A 25,280-nucleotide genomic window follows, 5' to 3' on the forward strand; every position below is an offset into this window, starting at 1 on the left:
GCACAAGGCAATAACAAACTTGAAGGTGGGAAAGAGGTATGTGTATTACCTGGGCATGGCACAAACCTGTAATCCATGCACTTGGGAACTCTGGGAGTTCAGGTCACCTACACAGTCGGTTCTGGACAGCCTGAGCTACGTAAGACATTGTTTGAAAACAATGATGCCTAGTTAGGCATTCCTGGTTAAATTGTTAACTGCTTGGTCACTGTCTTGGCTGAAGTTCTGCCAAGTTCTTCTGGCTTTAGAAAAGTGTTCATTGCTTGAAGGGACGTGTAAGTTCCCTTGACATGATTATTCGTCCTTGGCGGGGGCAGCTTCAGTTTCCAACATGGGCTAATGGATGACATTTTGGCCAAGGGGTGGAGCCACCCTTGCTTGAGGAAAAGAACCTGTGTGTTGCCAGTTTTTAAGAGACTCTAAGATTCCTTCTGTTCTGTGTGTGTATGCACACATGTATCTGAGTCAGCGTGTGTGCACATGAGTCCATGTGTCCTTGGAGACCAGGGGGGTCAGAACACTGTGGAGCTGGAGTTATGGGCTTTTGTGAGCTGCCCAGAATGGATGCTGGGAAGCAAATGTAGGTCCCCTGAAAGCCTTCTCTCCAGCCCCTAGATAGACACTTGAAACAGAGCTATGGAAAAAGATGATCTGGGATCTTCCTCAGTGGTGAAGTCAACAAAGAAGACAGATGCAAGGTGAAGGCAGAGATGAAGAGATGAAGGCAGAGATGAAGAGATGAAGGCAGAGATGAAGAGATGAAGGCAGAGATGAGGAGATGAAGGCAGAGATGAAGAGATGAAGGCAGAAATGAAGAGATGAAGGCAGAGATGAAGAGATGAAGGCAGAGATGAAGAGATGAAGGCAGAGATGAAGAGATGAAGGCAGAGATGAGGAGATGAAGGCAGAGATGAAGAGATGAAGGCAGAGATGAAGAGATGAAGGCAGAGATGAAGAGATGAAGGCAGAGACGTCATGTGTTTGCCCGCTCAGTTATTCACTGGGTTTCAAAGGCCCCAGTGAAAACTTCGTGGTTTTTAGCCAAAGCTGTGTTTAAATCTGTTTCTTTTAACTTTTAGTTAATTCTTTAGTCCCACTCCCCCTTCTCCTCGTATCTGCTCTTCACCCTGGAAACCTCCCCACATTAAAAACAAACAAAAAAACAAACAAACAAACAAAAAAAAAAAAAAACACTCACACATAGAGACAGACAAAATAAACAAAACAAAGCAAAAAGCATAGAAAATATCTCGCTGCGGAAGCTGTGATGTGTCACCGTGTGTCTCACAGTGCATTCCTCTGTCCACAAATCTTGAAAACATTCATTGCAATGAGTCCTTGGCCTGGTTTGAGCTCTCTGGAGCTGTGATAGCATCAATATTGGATCGTCCCTGAGATTCCTCCTGGTTATCCTGTTGTTGCCCTGTGTTATGGAGATCCTGCAGTTTCAGATTGGATATTTTATGTGTCCCAACAGTGTGCAAATGACATAGATTTGGGGGTGGGTCAACTCAAGTCCCTGGATCTGGGCCTGGGTGGTAGCCCAGCTGATCAGCCTCCTCCGGGCTCCCCTTATCCTCACCGCCAGGGTAAGCTCTGGCTACTCCACCCAACAATGCTACTGCAGGCAGGGGGCAGGGTCATCTCTCCTGCCCTCATGTCCATCCACACCTGTGGCCAATTGAGGCACAATGATCATTCTTGAAAGTGCTTTGGCAGGGGCAGAGAGTCTATGCCAGATCTCTTCTCTCTCCGTGTGTGTGTGTGTGTGTGTGTGTGTGTGTGTGTGTGTGTATTGCTGTCTCTCAGTGTGTCTCTGTTTCTCTGTCTCTCCCTCCCTCTCTCCCCTCATCCCTCCCTCCCTCCCCCCCCTCCCCTCCTCCTCTCTCCCCCTCAGGGCTGGCTGGCCCATGCCTTCACCATCAGGGTGGCTCCACCATGTTGCCCAGGTGAAGTACCGGGCCCCTTGGCCTCTGAATCTTTGTTACAGTTAGGTTAAATATTGGTACACAAGCTGGTGAATGTTCTAAAAGCCACGGAACTGTACACTGAAGAATGAAGCAATGTGTGTGCGGATAATATTACATTTACATCTTCTTCCATTGTCCTTAACAAAAGAAGATCAGGAGTGGAGTGCTCCACTAGCATGCACTAGGCTCTGGGTTTGATCCCAAGCATTGGAAAAAACTATAAACAGCTTATCTGCTTATATATAAATCTGCCCAGGGTAAAGCCAAGGAACTGCCAGAGGGTATGGCAGAACACCATAGGATGTGGCAGCACCCTGTGTGTTTCTTTCTCCCTTTGTCTCTCTTTCCTGTGGTCTGGGCTCTCTCTGCCTGCTCCTTCCTAGTGATGTTTGCTCACTCCCTCTGCACTCCCTCTGCACTCCCTGCAGACTCCCAGCATGGTCTACTTAGGGAAGGCTAGCAGGAATGTGCAGACACTGGAGCTGGTGGGGGCAGCGCTTTCACGTTGCCTAGTAATCTAGGAGGGTTTTGGCAGGTGAGGCAGCTCCATCAACCCCTCTACCTATGTTTGCTCCTGTGTTGTGGTTGTCACCTTGGTCCCCTGAATCCTTGACAAATAAATTGTTTAACACAGCCTGGGAGTGTTTACCTTGGGAGCGAAGTTCTGGGTGTGTGCAGGGGGTCTCCTTCCCCAGGCCTTTTGTTTGAAAGGAAAGGAACGTTAAGCTCCCGTTGGCTCCAAGTATTCTGCAGCCCAGAGTGTGTGTGGAGGTCAGCACAGACCTGACGAGTCCTAACCTGTGACGGTACTTCTGGCTGTTTACTGAGCTCTTGCTGTGTTAAGTCCTGGAGTGGAATGGGAGTGGAGGGGGCAGGGGGAATCGGGGTTGAGGGGGGGTGGAGGCTTGCTCCAGTTCCACTGCACGTAGCAAAATACGACAGTCTGGGCTTCTGAAAGTTCCTTGACCTCAGAATAACATTGCTTTGGCTAGGAAAGGGAAACCTGTAGCTGCTTCCATTGAAACTGATGAGGGTGTGAAGTTCTCAGCCCAGAGGAAGTGACCATGGAATGGGAAGCCAAGTGTTCTCAGCAGAATCCCAGCCAGCCCCCTCCCCGGCCCTCAAGGACAGCTCACTGTCTTAAATATCCAGATATGAGGGCCCCACTCACAAGGCCAAGGTGTGGAAAGCCTTGGGCCCAGTTGTTGAAAGATGATCCAGGTTGTAACTCACCAGTGGCCTCATACACTGGTGAGTTGATGCTGAATAGGCTACTAGTAGATGGGATCAGATCAGAGGAGGTGTTGGGGGGCTGCCTTTGAGGGGTATATCCTGTCCCTGTTATCCTCTTCTTCTCTCAACTCCCTGGCCACCAAGAGATGAGCACCCACGTGCCACTTCACACTGGGCAGCCGTCCTTTACCAGTGGGATGCTCCTGAAGCTGAGGCCGTGGGATAGTCAAGTTGGTGATGTCATGGGTTTGTCCCGGGATGAGTTGTTTAAATGCGGTTCGTTCATCTGTAGAATATACTAAACAACGGTACCCTCCCCCAGGGAGGTCCTTAATGTGCTCAGAATTCAACCTGGCACTAAATGTGATTGTTCTAACTATAAGCCACGTAGGGGATTAAAGTCCAAATCAATGTCAGGCCTAGTGGTGCAGACCTGTGGTCTCAGCCACATGGAAAGCTAAGCAGGAAGGTCACAGTGCATGGCTAGCCTGGGCTACAGACTGACTGCACGGCCGTCTGGGAAATTTAGTGAAACCCTGTCTCGAAAGGTTAGAAGAGGGTTGGTGGTGCTATATATAGTTCAGTGGTCAAAAACCTGCATATCACAGTCTAAGGCTCATACTCCATTACCAGAGAGAAAGAAAGAAGGGTGGGAAGAAAATTCAAATAAAACTACAGCTTGACCAGCCATACCGGCTCATACTGGTGTGTTCAGCAAGCATTCAGCATCACCCTGGGCTACAGTTTCATAAGCTGGGTGTGACAGTGTGCACCTGTGATCCCAGTACTTGGAGATAAATCAGAAGGATCTAGAGTTTAAGGCCAGCCTGGGTTACACTGGGAAACAGTCTCAAAACAACAATAGTAAAAACACCGGACTTCAGCTAGTCTGTTATTTCACACAGGGGGAGTGGCTATGAAGGCAACTGATCCAGGCCAGGCCCGCCATCTCGGGGTAGGGGTTCTGTGGGCTGACCTATAGCCAGTGATGGCTCCTGCACATGCACTGCTTTGTAGATTCATGGTTCAATCAGAAAGGCTCAGAGTTCCTACCACAATCCACAGCTCCTAGGAGGACCCTCGCCTTGCTTCTAGACCTTCCTACCCAGCCTCTGAGGTCCGGGGTGCCTCCCATTAGAGGGATTAGGGAGACTGGAGACTGGTGAGAAACGGTGGGATTAGGAGCTAATGAGAGAGGAGCTGTGGAACCCAATCTCCACAGGCTGACAGCCTGGGGGAAGTGGGCGGCTGGAATGTGAAGTGGGGTGGGTTGGGTGTGGAGAGTTACCTAACTGCTCCAGAGTGATACACCAGGTGTCCCAGGCAGGGGGAAATGGCCAAAGGTGGTCTATTTTCCTGTGGCTGCAACCGTATCAGGGACAAGAATCAAGCAGGATGCCAGCAGGAAGCATCTGGAATGTTCCACATTCACCTCCAGAAAGAACCCCGAGAACGTTCAGAAAAGAGGCCCCAGATTACCCAAAAACTGGACATCTAGAATGCTCTAGGATAGGGGGAGTGAACCTGGGGCAGTCTTGGGCAGAGTGGCTTGGGCTAACCTCGCCATGTTAACTAAGGTTAGCTCAGGACAGTTTCTGCTAATTCTCTCAGGGCAGCTTTGTTTGTTTGCTTGTTTACTCTGAGTCAAGGCCCTGCTATAGAGACCAGGCTGTCCTTGACTTATAACCATCCTGCCTCTGCCTCCTGAGTGCTGAGATTATAGACACATGCTGGGTTGGAGGCTTTCATGGAGATCGTAATTGACAGCATGGTGTTTCTCTTACCCATGCTTCTCTGAATGGGAAGAAAAGAATTCCCTAGCAGCGCACAGCCCCAGGCAGTTGGTCTTCTCTTCCACCGATGGAGGCCACACTGGCAGCCATCTTTTAGTAAGGAGCCCAGGAAACACCAGGCTGAAAAGTTTTACAAGGAAATCCAAAGCAGGCTTGGGCCCCAGGCCCATCTGGTGTTAGAATGTGGAAATGGGACAGAAAGTGAAGGGCACAGGAACCTTCTGGACTTCCCTAAGTACCTGCCACGGATGTCCCATCGGCTCCGTCGCACCTCCATGGATACCTCTTGCTGGTCATATATGAAAATCCCCAAAAGACATCCTTTCCCACAAGACCATGCTCCCACCCCACCTAAACTCTCAGAGATGATGGGAGTTGTGCATAATCAGAGGCCCCATACAGGGGTTCTAGGTAGACATCAGGAGGAAGATGCCTGGCCTTTCCCAATGTTCAAGTCCATAGGGCTAACACCTTGCAATGCAATCTGAAAGACACCAGGAAAGGTGGCACCGGCCCTGTGGAAAAGACCAATCTTCACCAAGGACCTCTATGTTCCAACTTCTGTCCTAGCCAGGTTGATTTTCTTTCCCCTCCTTTCTACAGTACCAGGAGTTGAACAGAATTCCCACTGGATAGGCACACTAGGCAAGCTCTTCCCAAACTGCATCCTGTCACAGCCTATCCGTCTCTTGACTAGTGTGCTTGCTACAACTGAAGGGTATGAGCATCTCCCAACTCCCAACATGGCACTGGAGGCTAGAGAGTGCTGAGAGGGTCTCCCAGGGAAGGCAGCTTCTCCTTTACAGCTGCCTCATCTGACAGAGGCCCTCCAGCCCTGTCCCAGAGCCAAACAAGGGCCCTCACTTAATCCCAGTTATGTAATGTGCAATCTAAAGAGTTGTCCCAGGGGAGGTACCTGAGCCACACCCAGGAGTGGGGGAAAAGGCTCCAGCTGAGGCTGGGCAGACAGGTGAGGCTGGGCTTCTGCCTTCCGTGGTCACTCACTGCTCGCCAGCCTCAGTCAGCACCATGAGTGGCAGAGTTGGAGACCTGAGCCCCAAGCAGGCAGAGACCCTGGCCAAGGTAAGAGATTCCCCCTACCCTGTGAGACCTCACGGGGAAATGGCTGAGGGATAGGGTGGAGAGGACGTCCAGGACCCTGCCTCCATCTGCTGATTCTGCATGTCCTTGACATTGTCTCTATTCTGTCACCTCCAAAGGGGGTCACATCCTACCCAGCCAAGAGACATCAGTCCTGACCAGAACAAGGTGTTATGGGGAAGCTTCACTCTGGCAGTCATGTGGGTGACATGTGCAGAAATAGGCTTGAACTCACCTAGGAACCAGATCAGACAGCTTTACCTGGCAGTTGTCCACCGTATCTCCTCCCTCCCGGCCTGCTGGAGGGTGCAGTCCTATGCCCTCTGATGGATTCCTCTCCCTGGGACCCTGAAAAGAAAGCTAATCTGTAAGAGCCAGATCAGCGAAACAGAACAGAGCGTTTGATGTACCCTCAGCTGAAGGGAATAGGGACCCTTAATAATGATCCCTGTTCTTCCTTCCTTTCTTCCTTTCTTTCTCTTTTGGAACTATGTTTTTTCAAGACTAGGAAGATTAGCAAATGCATGAAGTAAACTAGGGAAGTGCCCAGTACCTTGTCTATGCACCATTTATGAAACTTTCCTTCCACTCACCCATCTCTCTATCCTTTTCGCCCACCAATCTTTCCTTCTATGTACATCCATCCATCCACCCATCTACTCATCCATCCATCCACCCATCCACCCATCTACTCATCCATCCATCCATCCATCCACCCATCCACTCAACCATCCATCTACCCATCCACTTATCCACCCATTCATCCATCCATCCATCCATTCATCCATTCATTCATTCATCCATCCATCTATCCACTCATCCACCATCCACTCAACCACCCATCCACCATCCACTCATCCACCATCCACTCAACCACCCATCCACTCAACCAGCCATCCACCCATTCACTCAACCATTCATCCACCTCTATCCATCCACCCATCCATCCATCAACTGACCAATTCTTCATTTTTTTCTTTCCAACCCAATCATTTTTTCCTCCATTCTGAAATTCTTCACACTCCATTTTCCACCTACCCACCTGTGCCACAGCCCAGCTCTCCTACCCATCAATTAGCCCATGATTCACTCAAGCTGGGCCAGACTGAGTGACAGAGGGAAGACGAGATGGTTGACGAATCTTTGAGTTGGGAGACCAAGGCTCAGTGTGAAAAACACATGAACGGAAATATCTCTTTTCAGTTCCGAGAAAATGTCCAGGATGTGCTGCCTGCCCTGCCAAACCCTGACGACTATTTTCTTCTTCGTTGGCTCCGAGGTGAGGGGAGAGGTGGGATGTTGAAAATGGGGAAACAGCAAGAGGACCCGAATCTCCACAGCTCTGTAACAATCTGTGGCTCTCAGAGTCTGGCCTCACCAACTTAAGTTTTATAAGTCTAAGAAAGGGGTGGGAGGAGCAGGTTCGACCAAGTCCCCAGCCCCCACCCCCATTGCTCTCATTAGAGACAGAGCAAAGCAGTCTTTTTCTACCTTTACCTCCCCCCACCCCATCTTCCCTCAGCTCGGAACTTTGACCTACAGAAATCAGAGGCCATGCTCCGCAAGGTAAAATATCATCTTGGAGGTTTGTAGACAGTATTCGCATGGGGGGAGGTGACAATCGGTGCCTCATACCTCAAATTCTATACCCTGTTCAGGGTGCTGGGAGCCTCATGGGGGCCTAACCACCCCTTTCATTTTCAGTACATGGAGTTCCGGAAGACCATGGACATCGATCACATCCTTGACTGGCAGCCCCCAGAGGTGAGCCCCACTCCCAAATACCTCAGTCTCAATAGACATATCAACAAAGAAGCCTCTGGTCACTGGAGACCATGAGGGAAGGACAACAAGCAGAGAAGATGACCTTAGGGCCATTAATCCCACTAGACCTTCTCTGTTAGAGTAACGAATAATTCCTGAGTCAAGAGTTCTAACATTGGCCTGGCAGACACCCTCAATCCAAGCACTTGTGAAACAGAGACAGGCATATGTCTAAGTTCAAGTCCAGCCTGGTCTACAGAATGAGTTCTAGGATAGCCTGGGCTACACAGAGAAACCCTGTCTTGATAAACCAAAATATTTTAAGATTCCCTACATGAGTTTGTTAAATCATCTGAACACTATACAGTATCATCCATTTTGTCCAGTAAAAAAATTTAGCAACTTGCCCAAAGTCCCACAATCCTATTGTGGGTCTGGGGTTTGAATGTAGGCTTGTCAGGCTCCCAAACTTGTATCTGAGCCACTATAGCCAGTCAGTCCCTCTGTGCTCCCACCCCAGAGTTTCAAAGCATCCTGTCCAGGTGGAAAGCAACAGCCTATCAAGGGTGAACCACTGGTAAGTGTAGGACCTACACTGGGCTCACAGCAACATGATAATCACAGCTGGGGACAGTATGCCATCTTTGCCAGCACTATCTTGGAGAGGAAGCATCTACACAAGAGAAGGTGGAATGGAGCCCAGAGAGGTGGTGTCACTTGCTCAGGGACACAGAGCATAGGAACAGCAGTGCCTCTATTTAAATTATACCTGCTGGCTTTCAGAATGACATTCTCCATTACTAAGCCAGACATGGAAGACACTGCAGGCAGGACCAATATCCCCTGAAGTCTGAAGCTAGACCTGACTGATACTGAGCCTTTTGTATCACAGCTGTGAACAAGGTCCTCCCTTGCAAGACCCTCAATGTTTTCACTTGGGACCAGGCAAGCCAGTGTCTTGTCCCAGAGCAGGGTAAACATATAGAGTTGGGTAAGATAAACTAGTCAGATCTGGGGACTCCCAGGGAGGTGTGTGATTCCGAGTGTCATGTATCTTTCTATGCCCAGGTGATCCAGAAGTACATGCCTGGAGGCCTGTGTGGCTATGACCGTGATGGCTGCCCTGTATGGTATGACATCATCGGGCCACTGGACCCCAAAGGGCTTCTTTTCTCAGTCACCAAGCAGGACCTGTTGAAGACGAAGATGAGGGACTGTGAACGTATCCTGCACGAGTGTGACCTGCAGACAGAGCGGGTGAGGGTCTGACTGAGTGGGGTGAGGGACTAGAGGTAGGAGAGGCTGCCAGGGCCCATGTTCCCAAGAACACATCTGTGTTCTCTCTATCATGGTCAGAGGATTCTCTGGTCAAATGTCCCCACTGTTTATCGGCTGTGTGACCTCAGAAAGTTCCTTACCTCTCCGAGTCTGTCTTGTCCCCCTTGGCAGGATGGTCTGCACTGAGCAAAGAGATGACAGAATAGTCCTCAGCTATTATGGGGTTACATCCCAATAAACCATCCAAAGTTTAAAAAATACCATCAGTGGGAGATATACTTAAGACACCTAACCTACTCAGCATCATAGCTTCTCCTCGCTGGCCTCAAAAATTCAGAGAGTAATTTTACTAGCCTACAGTTGGACACTGGGAGACAGCATTACTGTGAATATCATTAACCCAGAAAAAAATTAAAATTTAACTTTCAGTCTAAGAGCACACCATAATAAAGTTGTTTTAAAAAATCACTAAGTCCAGCTACTGTCAGTGAAAAGATGGGTAGGTGGGTGATGGGTAGATGGATGATGGGTAGGTGGGTGATGGGTAGGTGGGTGATGGGTAGGTGGGTGATGGGTAGATGGATGATGGGTAGATGGATGATGGGTAGGTGGGTGATGGGTAGATGGATGATGGGTAGGTGGGTGATAGGTAGGTGGGTGATGGGTAGATGGATGATGGGTAGATGGGTGATGGGTAGATGGATGATGGGTAGGTGGATGATGGGTAGGTGGGTGATGGGTAGATGGATGATGGGTAGGTGGATGATGGGTAGATGGATGATGGGTAGGTGGGTGATGGGTAGATGGATGATGGGTAGGTGGATGATGGGTAGATGGGTGATGGGTAGATGGATGATGGGTAGGTGGATGATGGGTAGGTGGGTGATGGGTAGGTGGGTGATGGGTAGGTGGGTGATGGGTAGATGGATGATGGGTAGATGGATGATGGGTAGATGGATGATGGGTAGGTGGATGATGGGTAGATGGATGATGGGTAGGTGGGTGATGGGTAGGTGGGTGATGGGTAGGTGGGTGATGGGTAGGTGGGTGATGGGTAGATGGATGATGGGTAGGTGGATGATGGGTAGATGGATGATGGGTAGATGGATGATGGGCAGGTGGGTGATGGGTAGGTGGGTGATGGGTAGGTGGGTGATGGGTAGATGGATGATGGGTAGGTGGATGATGGGTAGATGGATGATGGGTAGGTGGGTGATGGGTAGGTGGGTGATGGGTAGGTGGGTGATGGGTAGATGGATGATGGGTAGGTGGGTGATGGGTAGGTGGGTGATGGGTAGGTGGGTGATGGGTAGGTGGGTGATGGGTAGGTGGGTGATGGGTAGGTGGGTGATGGGTAGGTGGGTGATGGGTAGATGAATGGGTGGGGAGATGTATTTGTTCTTGTCTGCTTGTTACTCTGCGGACAGAGTGGAGGGTTGGAAGCATCCTGATGAGTCATGTACTTGAGTTGTCAATTCCTAAGCTTGTACTTGACCCTGGCATGTTCCTTGCTCATCCTCGCAGCTGGGGAGGAAGATTGAAACCATTGTGATGATATTTGACTGTGAAGGTCTGGGACTGAAGCACTTCTGGAAACCTCTGGTGGAAGTGTACCAGGAGGTGAGGAGGCCCAGGGATGGACACACTTACACATACACGTGCACACACTTGGACGGCCAGCTTGGCCTGCTTTGCCCTTACAGTTTGCTGAAATCACAAATTAATAAAAGGTGACTTCCTTTATAACCCCATCCTGGGAAGAAACTTTAATAGGATTTCTTGGAAGTGCACAAGAGAGCACAGGGTCTGTTTCCACATCAGTTACAGCCCTGTCACTCCCTTGTTCTGAGCCCTGGGCAAGTTATCTCCTGTCTACCATCTCTTACACCCCCCATACCCTCATGCTTCACTTCCTCCTCTCCAGTTTGGGGACAATTAGACTGGGGAGTAAGTCTGTAAAGCATGTGCACCATGCTGAGCAGATTCTGAATGCCCAGAACACTGCAGCCTCCAGGACTGTCCTCTGTTGTTAACATGATTCTATGGTTACTGTGGGCATTTGGTTCTGTCTGAGCTGGGATGCCTCCCTTCAGAGGCCAATGACAGGGATACCTTAGAGAGTATATTTTAAAACCTCCAGACAAAATACAGCAAAGAAATGGGGGGGGGGGAAGAAAGTGTGGGATCTGAGGGGCTTTCTTGGTTCCACAGTTCTTTGGCCTCCTGGAAGAAAATTACCCAGAGACCCTGAAGTTCATGCTCATTGTGAAAGGTGAGTTGTGACTCCCCCTCCTGGGTCCTCCATACCCCTATCATTTATCTTTATGGTCTTGGTGCCTCTTCATGGGGCAAGCCACCTGATGTCTGGCACAGAGGAAGGGATCGGGGAATGGTAACATCTGACTTCACTCTGAGAAGGGCAGTTCTAAACTCAGCCACACTAGAAACACCTCTTCTGTGGCCTTGAACTCACTCTAGCCCATATAGGCTTGGCACTTGTAATGTTCCTGCCTCAGCCTTCAAAGTATATGGGATAATAGACCTACATTCCAATCTATTCTCCTTTTCTTTCTTCTCTATCTTTGTGTGTATATGTTGCTTGTTCTTTGAGACAGGGTTTTACTATGTAGCTCTGGATATCCTGAAATTCACTATATAGACCAGGCTGGCCTCAAACTCACATCTGCCTCCTTATCCCTCCCAAGTTCTGGCTCTGATCATCCTGTTTTTCTGAGCAAGTTATCTGCTCTTTGAAATCCTCTGAGCCTATACCTGTGGTGCACATTTCTGGCCTGACACCATTCTGGGGGAGCTCACTAGCCATTTGGGTGGCTGTTGCTCAGGTAGGTAGACTGGTAGAAAGATGGCTTGTTTAATAGTTGCTTAACTCATTATGTGGCTGACTCTCCAGATGATTGGCTATCTGGTTGTCTGAGTATGGAAGTAACTGGTGATGGGTTGAAGAGTTGACTGGGATAGCTGACCTACTGGCTTTTAGCTTGGTTGGTTGTCTGGCTAGCATTCTGATGACTGGATGTTTGGATGGTTGCCTGGCATGTTGGCTGGCTGGCTGGCTGGTTTGTTCTGCAGCTGAATTTGTGTGGTCAGCTGGTTATTTGGATATTGGCTCTTTGTGTGGATGGTTGGTAGCTGGAGAGAGCAATTGATTAGCTGTCTAGCTGCTTGGCCAGTGGATGATTAATTTTCTGTTTAGCCAAATTGTTATGTTTTCCTATTTGGTGAACTGGTAAATTATTTGTTAGCAGGCTGCCTAGTTTGCTGGCACCTGACCAGCTGTTGGTAGACCAGTTAACTTATTGGTTGGCTGATGAGGAGGCTAATGACTGGCCGACTGTGCAGTGGGCAGGCAGCTGATTGATGGCTGGTTAGCTATTTGGTTAGACTATTTGGTTGATTGATTGGTTCTGAGATGGCCAGGTTCATCATGACTTCTGTATCACTAGCTTTGTCCATTGTGGAAAGGCAGCCCAGTGGCTTGATCTCTCCCTGTTAATCTTCTTGTGTCTTTCCAGCCACCAAACTGTTCCCCGTGGGCTACAACCTTATGAAGCCATTCCTGAGTGAGGACACACGAAGGAAGATAGTAGTGTTGGGAAGTAAGTCCTCCTGGTGCCATGTCCCCAGGCTTCACACCTAAGCTTTAGAGTAACACTGGTCCATCCCTAGACTTCACACCTAAGCTTTAGAGTAACACTGGTCCATCTCCAGGCTTCACACCTAGGCTGTAGAGTAACACTGGTCCATCCCCAGGCTTCACACCTAAGCTTTAGAGTAACACTGGTCCATCCCCAAGCTTCACACCTAAGCTTTAGAGTAACACTGGTCCATCCCCAGGCTTCACACCTCGGCTGTAGAGTAACACTGGTCCATCTCCAGGCTTCACACCTCGGCTGTAGAGTAACACTGGTCCATCCCTAGACTTCACACCTAAGCTTTAGAGTAACACTGGTCCATCCCCAGGCTTCACACCTCGGCTGTAGAGTAGCACTGGTCCATCCCCAGGCTTCACACCTAAGCTTTAGAGTAACACTGGTCCATCCCCAGGCTTCACATCTCGGCTGTAGAGTAACACTGGTCCATCCCCAGGCTTCACACCTAAGCTTTAGAGTAACACTGGTCCATCCCCAGGCTTCACACATAGGCTGTAGAGTAACAGGCCAAGACACTTCCTAAGCCCCATTTCCTGCCTTAACCTTGGGGTGAGGGAGAAGTAAGGCCTCCCTGCCTCCTTACATTTCTGCTCCATTGCTTCTGAGCCTCGGCTTTATGTGCCCTGGCTTTCTGCACTTGCAAACTCCTTGCTTTTAATGGCAACTCTAACCCTGAAGAACATCGCTTTAGTTTATCCTCTGACCATGTACCTGAACAAGCCGTGCGGACCATATGCTTTGTTTTTATAGAACCGTATGTACTGGGCCAGAATGATGGCTCGGCTGCCATCAAGGTTAATGACCTACGTTTCCCCGAAGCCCACACGGTAGAAGGAGAAAACTGACACCCACAGTTATCCTCTGACTCCCACATGTATATTGTGATGTGTGACCCCATCACACAGACAATAAATATAATTTTAAACACAGTAAAATAAAACATATAAAAAACATAAAGATTCTTAGAAGGAAGCATAGAATAAATTGTTTTTAAAGGTTTTAATTTTCTGTTTTCTCAATTTTGCATATTACTATGAGTGAAAAGTACTAAGAAAAATGTACTTTTAATTCCTTTTTTTTTATTTTTTATTTTTTGCATATAGTGGCCTCAAGCTCACCATCCTCCTGCCTCAGCCTCTTGAGTGCTGAGAGTACTACCATTGTATGCCATTCCCCTGACAAGAGTTGTTTTTTAAAGTGGCAAAAATGGGTTTTGGTTATATCTCAGCATTTTTCCAGAACATGTGAGGTCCCGAGTTTCATCCATGGCACTGTAAAATAGACAGACAGACAGACAGACAGACAGACAGATGGATAGGGATAGAAAGGAAGATGGATAGATAGATAGATAGATAGATAGATAGATAGATAGATAGATAGATAGATGGATGGATGGATGGATGGATGGATGGATGGATGGATAGATAGATAGATAGATAGATAGATAGATAGATAGATAGATAGATAGATAGATAGGAAGGAAGGACGAGATGAAGAAAACTAATTCTCAAACCCTAGTCACTGAGTCAGTGCTTGGAGGAAAACCATCCCTCAAGCAGAGTGCTCAGCTCCTCTCATTGTGAACAGAGGAACTAGAAACGGGGGCTGGAGTCTTACGCTCATCACTTTCTCTTTCTTCCCAATACCCCAGCTCCTGACTCTACCCATTTCCACTAGAAATGAGAGCTTGATGGGTGAGAAAGTCTGATTGTAGGGAGGCATCAAATCCTGGAATAATATGGACCCAAGTCCTCTGTTCCCCTGAGGCCCACAAGGCTCAGTAATTTGGCCATAGCATTTCAGGCACTGTGTGGTTTCCCACTTCCCACGGGAGGGAAGAAACGTTCTAGTGCTAAAAAAGTCAATCAAGGCTAGCCACAGGGCTAGGACCACAGCAATCCCCAGCAACCAGAACCCCTAGAGACTCACATATGAGCAACAGCAATAGCATTATACCTCATGGTTGTGATGATGGAAGAGGCAGGTGTTCTCCCACCACAAGATCTTACTTACTGACCGAGTAATCTCAACAAGGTCCTGAACTCACAGTGCTTTGAAGTCCCCCTGAGACATTCAAGCAACTTTCAGCTTTACTACTCATGACTTGGAGACCTTCAAGAATGTCCAAACCCATCAGCCAAGGGCAAACACGTTTCCACAGCAACTGGGTGCTAGGAAAACCATTTCCCATAGCTTGAGATCTAGGTGACTTGGGAGTTATCCCTGGCAGCCTAGCTATCTCAGTGTTTGGAGATGCCCATTTAGGGTGTCCTGGTGGGGATGAGAGGCTCTTTGATCCCTTCCAGGTGTGATAACCATCACTGAATCTTCCTACTCCCAGACAGCTGGAAGGAAGGTTTACTGAAGCTCATCAGTCCTGAGGAACTGCCCGCCCATTTTGGAGGGACTCTGACTGACCCAGATGGAAACCCCAAATGTTTAACCAAGGTACACAGAGCCTGGAGCCAGAAAGGGGTTAGAGGACTATAGCCAGGTTTCTTTCCTACCCACCTATTATTCACTTCACAATCATCTCTGCATAGACACTGGGTATTGAACTAGGTGTGTCCAGATTATTGGGACTTAATAATGAGAAGATGTGCAGAGAAGGATGAAATGTGAAGTTCGACTTTGGAATTAAGCTGAAAGATGCTTCCAGAGGAAGTGCTAGCCATGCTAGAGAGTCAAGAAAGGGTTTAGGGAAGGAGAGTGAGAATCTTCCCAATAGTGAAAACATTGTCTCTGGCTAGAGAAATGACTCCAGAATCTATTCTAGATCAACTATGGTGGAGAGATTCCCAAGTCCATGTATGTGCGTGACCAGGTGAAAACTCAGTATGAGCACTCAGTGCAGATTAGCCGTGGCTCCTCACATCAGGTGGAATATGAGATCCTGTTTCCAGGCTGTGTCCTCAGGTAGGAACAAATGGCCACTCCTCCCACGGCTGGGCTCTGATCCCTAGGACCCCATCACACTGAGCAGCAACCTGTCCTCTTCCAGGTGGCAGTTCTCATCTGATGGTGCAGACATTGGCTTTGGAGTTTTCCTCAAGACCAAGATGGGGGAGCGGCAGAAAGCAGGGGAGATGACCGAGGTGCTAACCAGTCAGCGATACAATGCCCACATGGTACCTGAGGATGGGAGCCTCACCTGCACTGAGGCTGGAGTCTGTAAGTCCCACCCCAGCTATGCACTGGTTCTGGAGTCAGGAACCATCTTCCACATGGTTTAAAGGATACACATGGGCAGTGACCCTTCTCCTCAGACATATCCCAGGACACAAAATCCATGTTCATCCCCAAGTCATATTTGTGAACATTTACTGTGTGCCAACAGTCAGCGCCACACGGGCCCCGAGGAACTGAGTGTGCTTGGATCACAGGACAGAGGCATAGGACAATAGGGCAGGTGGCGCTGTCCCCATGAGGTCATGAGAAGTAAGCCAACTTACACACAGTCTCAAATATGCTACCCCAACTCCATATTAGTCTCAATGTAGTTACACAAGTGCCAAACAGTACCCAGTCTGGGAAGAACCATTGCTTGTGTCACCCATGGTCTGAGGGTTAAAACCACTACTGCAGGCTTTGTCCAGCACCCACTTTGTCCAAGAGGGCTAGAAAGCTTCTGTTGCTCTCGATATATGTGAGCATTCGGGTGTGAATATACCTGAATTAATATCATTAATATCTATGGTTCTCCCTATCCGATGACGTAACTAAAGCCAGGCTGGGTGATTGTTAAGAGGATGTAGTTTCTGCTTATAGGCTCTGCTCAAGTTGACAGGGAGGTAAAGGGCACCGTGGGGAGCTGCATCAGCTCAGCAAGCACAGCCGGTAAGAACTCATCTGCCCATCTGTCTCCTAGATGTCCTGCGCTTTGACAACACCTATAGCTTCGTCCATGCCAAGAAGGTCAGCTTCACAGTTGAAGTGCTTCTCCCAGACGAAGGCATGCAGAAGTATGATGAAGAGCTCACTCCTATCTAGGTGGATCCCACACTTCTCAGAGATCCCAGCCCTCTGTTTTCTCTCTTCTCTCCTTTCCTTCCTGAAATCGATCATTAGTCTGGCTTACTCTGTGACACCGGTGAGCAGAGAAAGAGATTGTCTGGAGAAGATTTATCTGCTGTAATCAAAATTTGAAATTATGAAATGTTGGAGGAATACAGATTGCAAAAGAGAAAGAAGCACGAGGAAAAGGCAGGAGACGGGTGGGTGTCACGGGGGCCCAAGAATAGGAAAATGACTCTACTTGACCTCATCTCTCCTAAGACTTGAGTCCCTCCCCGTGAGCTTTGAGTGGCTTGAGCTGAAGATTATCTTAATGCTTTTTATTTCCATTTCTCTATATAGTAGATGCTTATTGTATTTCTGTAAGTTAAACAGAGGACCCGAAGGCAGGGAGCACAAGGCTCACAGGAAGAAGAGAGACCAGGCAGCAGATTTCAGAACCCTGGACAGCGTCACGCTTGGGGAAGACCTGGGCCATCCAACCTGACAGTAATTTCCTTTTCGGGAGTCTCAGTTTCAAAAGCTCCATACCTCTGGCAGGAGACATCCGCTTCTGACTTTGCCTGACCCAGGGGCACAGGTTCCATAAATTGTTCTCATAATTGCCTTCTTCCTTTTGGTCTTACAGCTCATATTTTAAGCCATTAAGAGAATTATCCCCAGGGCTGGAGAGATGGCTCAGCAGTTAAGAGCACTGGTGATTTACCAGACATAGTAAATCTGCTCACACAGAAGCAAGGATGCTCACCCGATGCTCACCATGTCCCTGGGGAACTGGGACCATGCCATGTTCCAGTTTCTTTCTCAACTTCCTGACCCATTCTGTGTGTGCAGATACTGGCTTGAGCCCCAGCTCCTGACACAACTCTTGCCAAGAGATGATTAATTAGTTCAGAGAATGAAAAGAGGCCAGAACCTTAAGGGCTCTGCTGTTTCCATGAGATGCACTGTGGGAACTAAGAGTTGAGTGCAAAGCCTGACACTCAGCAAGCTAACATCAGTCTGTGGGGAGCAGAGACATGCACAGACCTGTGCCAACACGTCAGGGCACAGGCTCTTATGCCTGTCTTATATATAGGGACTGTCTCAGGGTTTCCATTGTTCCATGTTCATGTTCCATGATGAACACCATGGCCAAAAGCAACTTGGAAAGAAAGGGTTTATCTCTCTCAGTTTTATATAACAGTTCATCATCAAAAGCAGTAAAGGCAGAAATTCACACAGGGCAGGATGCTAGAGGTAGGAGCTGATGCAGAAGCCATGGAGGGGTGCTGCTTACTGGCTTGCTCCTCATGGTTTGCTGAGCCTATTTTCTTATAGAACCCAGAACCATCAGACCAGAAGTGACACCATGATACCACTCAGTGATCACTAATTAAGAAAATGCTTTACAACAAGATCCTATGGAGGCATTTTCTGTACTAAGGCCCCTTCTTCTCTGATGACTCTACCTTGTGTCTAGCAAGGACAGAAACTGAGCTCCCAACAGCACTGGCCTCATTTTCTTCAGCCTGGGGGATGGGGGTGATAGAGTTGGACCAGAGCCAAGGTGACTCTTTACTTTATGACCTCCAGGTTCCTGTGTAATGTTCCAAACAGGGTAAGGCTGCCTCCTCCTCCTTTCTGAGCAGGCAGGGGAGAGGGAAGATGGGAAAGAGAAAGCTGTCAGACTTTGAAAGACAAAAAGAGTGATATTGGATGGTACTTCAAATGTGTTCATTACCTGACATTAAAGTTTAACTGAACATCCCATATCTTTTCAAAAACGTTCCTTAGTAATTACACACATGAATACAATGTGTTTAGTCACTCCTCCTTTTCCCATTCCAACACCTCCCAGAATCCCCCACATGCACATCTCCTCAACTCCTCTTATTCTGTTTTTCTAAACCACTGAGTCCAATCAGAGTTGCCCAGGATGCTCAGCTTTCATGGATATAAGACTCCAGTCACTGTAGCATGGGCCACACCATGGAAGAAGATAAACTCTTCCTTCCAGAGGTCACCAACTGCCAATAGTTCTCTGGTTTGGTGGCAGGCCTCATGAATCCCTTACCTTTACACACTGGAGTATTGTGTGATTGCTGGTATTGTGTGATTGATATTGTGTGATTGACAGTGTACATGATTGATATTGTGTGATTGCTGGTATTGTGTGATTGATATTGTGTGATTGATGGTGTGCTGGCAACTGCAGTTACTGCAAGACTGAATGCATTGGTCCCACCACACCCAGAAGACTCCCTAGCTGCTGACTCTTAACAAACTTTTTGTCCCCTTCTGTGCCTTGTATAGGCAGTGACAAGGATGTGCCATTTGGGGCCGAGGATTTCACAGTTACTTATCCTCTGCACTCTGATCAGTCATGAGTCTGTATACACCACAGGGGGCTGAGCAAAGATGATTCTCTGCTGGGGATGAGAGTTGCATCTGGGCACAGGGTGAAAAGCTTAGAAGGCATTGTGATACCACACTCCGTTAGTAAGACAATGGCAGCTGGCTCTACGAGCTCTCCAGTCACGGGTTCTTGGCCAGGTTTACAGTACCAGGCATGAGTCGCCTCCTGCAGAGTAGACCTTCATTCCAATTAGAACGTATCGGTTACTCCAATATCACTCCCACCATCACTGCACCAGTGGGCATATCTTCCAGGCTGGTCCTTACTGTAGCTCACAGGGCTCACATCTGGGTAAGATTCCTGATGGCTCTTCTGTGCTGTCGGCCTGCATGACACCTCTTGACACTGGAATCTAGCCATCGGGGAGGATGTTTTTGAATCACTACCAGCTTGATTTCTCTGTGATCAGAGCGTGTGGTGTCTTCAGTGGTGGGGTCTTACCTGTTCCAGTAAGGTCTGGGTAACAGAGTGATGGCAATCTGTGGACCCCACACTAACACCATGACTAAAGGTGTCCCATGCCTGGCACTGGGGCTTTTGTTTAGTTATCTATGGCTTCTGGGAGAAACATTCTGTGTACGGTGACGCTAATGAAACCTTTTAAATTCACATTTTTTTAGGAAGTTTTTATGAAACAGTGGCTTTCATTGAGCTTTTCTTTTCCATATTAATTTTTCAAACATCCCTCTCCCTACCTCACCCTGTGCTTTATCTGGCAAGTCTATAATGAAGAACGAGGGAGAGAAGCGAGTGGGAGGGGGACTGGTTCAGAATCAAGAGCACTTCATGGTTTACAGAGAACCTGGGCTTGTTTCCCAACTCACAGACTCTGTTCTTCAGCTCCAACTCCCTCTTCTGGCCTCTATCGGAACAGCACCCATGTACTCAGAAAAAAAGTTTTTTGTTGTTACTTTGTTTAGTTTTAAAGAAATGGGAAGGATAAAAATAATTAGGGAGGAAAGATGGAAGAAAAAAGGAATAAATAGGCCCTCCGAACTCAGTGTGACAGCACCCACTTGGGCAAAGCATGTTATGAGAGCGTTGGTAGAAAACGGATGAGCATCAGTGATCCAGGGCTTGAGACACGTGACCCATCCCTGCCACCGCTGCTGCCACCACCACCACCACCACCACCACCACCCGTGCGCCCACTGGGGGCCAAGGAAGCTGTGAGCGGTTGGGTCGTTCTTTGTTAGGGCTCCTCTCCCTGCAACTGAGCAGAAGGACTCACTACCCGAAAGCTGGGACTGTGTCGTGCAGATGCAGAAGAAATCCAAGTTCCTGTTTCTTCTTTCTTCCCTAAGAACCCATTGCCAGGGAAGATAACACCAAGAGACTATGTCTGCCTCCTAACCCATAGTGCAAGAGAATACGAGAGCCACATGAAGTAAAGGTGGGAACAGACCTCTAGAGAGATTGGAATCGTCATTGTAAATCTATTGAAAATTTGCTTGGAGCTGATTGTGGTGGCATATATTTGACACCTGTCACTTAGGTGGTGGGAACAGGACAAATCAAGAGTTTAAGGTCATTTTTGGCTACCTAAGCAGTTTGGGGTCAGCCTGGGCTACACAAGCATATTCCACGCAGCATTCAGAGCTCATTTCTACGGGATTCACCTGAACAGATGGGGCTTGGGCTCTTTATTTTGTTTGTTTGGTGCATCCAGCACCCGTTTCCTGACATGACCACAAAAGAGCCCCATGGAGGAAAGAAGAGTAATAAGAAATAAGGTATTAAGAAACTTCCCAGCAGAGCCTGGGGCACCCCTGTAGCTCCTCACCGAAAGTCATTGACACTCGGTGTCTCGGGTCATCCTTTGCTCATGGATGGGACTAGACCTGGGAACTCAGAGAGGTTAGGTGACTAGCCCAAAGTCACACAGCTTATGGAGTTGGTCCCTCTGACCGCTCCAGGTTTCAGCCTTTTCCTTCTCCAGCTTGAGACTCCCTGAGGAAAACTTGAATCCTTCAGAACCATTGTTTTAACAGCCTGACAGACAGAGGGAGGGCGCATGTCTCTGTAGAACAGTGGTCCTCAACCTCCCTACTGTGCAACCCTTTAATAAACACAGTTCCTCATATTGAGGTGACCCCCCAACCATAAAATTATTTTCACTAGTACTTCATAACTGTAATTTTGCTACTGTTTTGAATTGTAATATGTGTTTTCCCGTGGTCTTGAGTGATCCCTTGTTAAAGGGTTACTTGTTCCCCAAAGGGCTCATGACCCACATGTTGAGAACAGCTTCTCTAGAATGTCTTCTTCCCTGCCAAATAGATCACAGTGGCCAAGCTTTGGGCTTGTTGCCATCATGACGTTTCCTAAAAACATTTGATCTGGTTGGTTGGTTGGTTGGCTTTGTTTATTATGGTTTGAGACAGGGTCTCTCTATATAGCCCTGGCTGTCCTGGAACTCACGATGTAGACCAGGTTGGCCTGAATTCCTGAATTTACATTACTGCACACTTGACTTCCCATTCTTGGGGCACTTGGCACAGGAAACTGTAATAAGGACTCATCCCCACCCCATCTCTTTCCAAGTCTCAGTGTGTTAGCATAGGCTGACCCAGAACACACCATCCTCCTGCCTCAGTTTCCTGAATACACAGATCACAGAGATCATAGACATACCCTCAGGAGAAGTTTGCAGGTGGTCTTGGTGCTGAGCACTGAAGGACTGAAAAGGGAGGAAGTGTGGTGGGGGCATCCCTGGCAGGTGACACAGCTGGAGCAAAGACATGGAGGCGGGCTGTGGAGGGACATCCAGAGAATGCTGGGAGTTGGGAGAGGCAAAGATGTGAAAACTTGGTGAGCCATAGGGAGGGATGAGACTCCATGAACAGTGGCTCTAGGGGCCATCAGAAGTCATGGAACGTGTCTACCAGAGGAGGACTTGGGAAGATTCAGCGCCACATGATCTGGTCATAAAGGGACTTCCTACATATTTGTGAGTGTATGGTCATACACACACACACACACACACACACACACACACACACACTCACACACACACTCACTCACTTTGCTTGGCAAATCTTACACAGGGATTAACCATCATGTGGGACAACTCCATCATTTTAAAGTGGATATCTTTTGTTACAATGGCGAGAGCCAGTGGCAGCGGGGTCGTCACCCACGTGAGTGTTTTCCCAGCCATTCTCCTGTAATCTTTTTAGCTGCTTCAGATAATTAAGAATTGCACACTGAGGGAACAAAGGCTCAGGAGCACTAAATGACTTGAACAAAGTCACACAGCCTATGGGGTCAGAGTGCTACCGGCCGGCTGGTGGCACGTGTGTAGCCTTGTGAGCTTGTGTCTACAAGCTCACGTTAGGATATGCTGCCCCCTAGTGGCTATTTTGAGTGTTGCCTAAAACTAGCCATGGCTTCCTGAGGACCCAACTGCCAGGATGTTTGTTCTATGACAAAAAGCCACAAGGCCTGGGGGATGGGGGCGGGGGTGGGATGACTGACTGTCCCTACTCACTGTAGCCTTCTGCCCATCACTCTTTCCTGAAGATGCCTGGGGTCCATCGTAGTCCCGGCTGGCCTCTGTTGGTGTGGATCTTACCTTCTTCTCCTGTAGCCATTCCTTTGGGAGGGGAACCTTCTAGGGATATTCCGTATGAGCCTAAAGGGATCCCCTGAATCAAATGAGAATCCTGCCCTGAGATCTTAAGATTTCTGTGGAAAAAGAGTGGCTCACCAAGTTCTTACCAGTTCCTGGGACAAGGAAACAGCTTGTTTACCATGTGGCATCTTCTGGACTATTAGGTGACTCCCCAACCCATCTTTGGCAGCAAACACCTTAAAAGTGCTGAGAGGTAGGAGCAAGGATCTGAGGTGGACCTTAGCCCCTCTCTACTCTGTCTAAAGCCACAAGTCAGCTGTGACTGACCCTGGCCTGAGCCTTCACAATCTAGGTTCTACCAGAGAAGCAGATTCATTATGGGGAAGCAACTTCTACCCATGTCTGGATTAGCATAGCCTTGGGGGTGGGGACTGGTATCCCATGACTGCTGCTGAGGCAGCTCTGGAAGCCAAGACCAGCTGGCTATACGTTTTTAATTTATTTTCTCCTCCTTCTTTTAGGTCTGTAGATCAGGCTGGCCCTTGAACTCAGAGATCCGCCTGCCTCTGGCTCAAATTTTTAAACCCAAGAGTTTGGGAGACAATGTAACTCTTTGACTCCCTTACACTGAAGGAGAAGTCAAGTGTTGTTCCCCCTAAACCCCCCCACCCCCCGCTGTTAAACAACTCTGCTCTTTGCTGTCTGCCCGGGGCATCTATTGTTTGGTTTAACTCTCCCCTAAAGTCCTCTGCAGCAGCCTTGAGAGACCCACTTCACAGATGAAGCAAGTGAGACTTGAGGTCACACAGTATGAAAGGCAGTGTTGCCACCTTGGTATCCACAGAGGATCGGACATCACTATGGCATTGAAATCTGAGGACATCCCAGTCCCTTATATAAAGTGGCATTGTGATGGTTTGAATCTGAAATGTCGCTCACCGGCTCATGTTTGGATACTTGTTCCACGGTCCTATATCGGTACCTTTAGGAGGTGGGGCCTGGCTGGGACCGGTCTTTGAAAGTTATGCCTGAGCTCTGCTTCCCACCCACATTCTCTCTGTCTTTTGATCCACTGGGGAATGAGGAGGCTCTCGAGCTCCCACAATCCTCTCCTGCCATGATAGTCTAAACCTCCCTGGAACCATGAGCCAAGTAAACATTTCCCCCTTAAGTTGTTTCTGTCAGGCATGACCAATGGAGAAGCAACTAATCCAGATGTGACCAGATCTTCCAGACATCCACGTCTTGATTACTCACCACACAATACAAAGCAAATGTTGCATAAATGCTCTTTGGTGATGGGGTGGGTTTCAAGACAGGGTTTCTCTGTGTATCCCTGGCTGTCCTGGAACTCATTCTGTAGACCAGGCTGGCTTTGAACCAGGAGATGGTCTGCCTCTGCCTCCTGGTGCTGGGATTAAAAGTATACACCACCACTGCCCAATATGCATAAATGCTCTTAAACTGTGTTATTTATAGAATTGTGGCAAGATGTCTGTATGCATGCCATTTGTTTTCCGAACAGTCCTCATTTGTGGTGGGTTGCATCTGCAGGTGTGAGACTTGTGGATACACATGACCGTCTCTCACCTGAGCGATAGCAGCCAGACTCCTCCCTACTTTCTATCTCTTCCAGCTCTAACTGCCCTGGTCTCTACACCAGAAACCCACCTCAGCTCACTGACACTGAGGACAGAGTCTGCTCATGGTGACATCTACATAATCAGCTACTGTGGGTGAAACAATGGGATCTGAGGAGCCCTTACCACCCACCAGAGTTTTTACAATAGTGATGCTTGACCACTCAGTCCTTCTAAGTCCTGACTGTGGAAACGAGGCCCTCAACACAGGGGACCCCTGAAAGGGAGATAGCCCTGTGTATACCAAGATCTGTGCCTACTGTGTGGACTTAGAGCAGGCTGTACGGGTGTCCCTTAAACCTGTGGCTGCCTAGAAACAGTCTCTCTGCCTTTCCTTAATGTCTGGCAAAGAGTTTACCAAACAGCTAGGGCAGAGGTTGCCTTCAAAAAGGAACGAGGCAGCCCATTTGAGATCTATTTGCCTGAGGAGCAGAGCTGGCTGGTAAGAACTGGAACCAGAGCCAGGATCAGTGTGCTGTTAAACAGCCATGTCAACCTTCTACTGCCTGTCATAACCTGAGGGAGGGAGGATCGTCTTCAATGGTTTCCAAAGTTTTAGGTTGTGGTTGATTGGCACCTGGCACCGTGAGCCTGGAGGAAGGCAGAGCATCATGGGGGAAAGGATGTAATTGGGCAGAGGTGCTCACCTGTTGGTGCTTAGAAGCAGAGAGACTGAAAAGGGTAGGGCAAGAAGTAACCTTCCATGAGTAGAGCTTGGGGTGGGGAGGGGGGTGGCCATCACTGTGGGTACTTGTTTTAGTCAGGGTTTCTATTCCTGTGCAAACATCATGACCAAGAAGCAAGTTGGGGAAGAAAGGGTTTATTCAGCTTACACTTCCACATT

The 25,280-nt window shown here is 48.4% G+C and overlaps 1 protein-coding gene across 1 annotated transcript; it reads left to right on the plus strand.

Annotated features, from left to right (window-relative positions):
* Positions 1-6,025: 6,025 nt before the first annotated feature.
* LOC308432376 (SEC14-like protein 3) lies at positions 6,026-16,800 on the plus strand (the record flags this gene model as incomplete). The annotated part of the gene is made up of 12 exons (XM_080932140.1): positions 6,026-6,079; positions 7,301-7,376; positions 7,620-7,663; positions 7,802-7,861; positions 8,930-9,118; positions 10,664-10,759; positions 11,351-11,411; positions 12,673-12,756; positions 15,152-15,258; positions 15,587-15,726; positions 15,812-15,981; positions 16,679-16,800. 12 exons carry the CDS (start codon positions 6,026-6,028, stop codon positions 16,798-16,800), a joined length of 1,203 nt encoding a protein of 400 aa, XP_080788266.1.
* Between the last annotated feature and the right edge of the window lie 8,480 nt (positions 16,801-25,280).

This window comes from Micromys minutus (assembly GCF_963924665.1).
Source record: "Micromys minutus genome assembly, chromosome: 1".
Taxonomy (NCBI): Eukaryota; Metazoa; Chordata; class Mammalia; order Rodentia; family Muridae; genus Micromys; species Micromys minutus.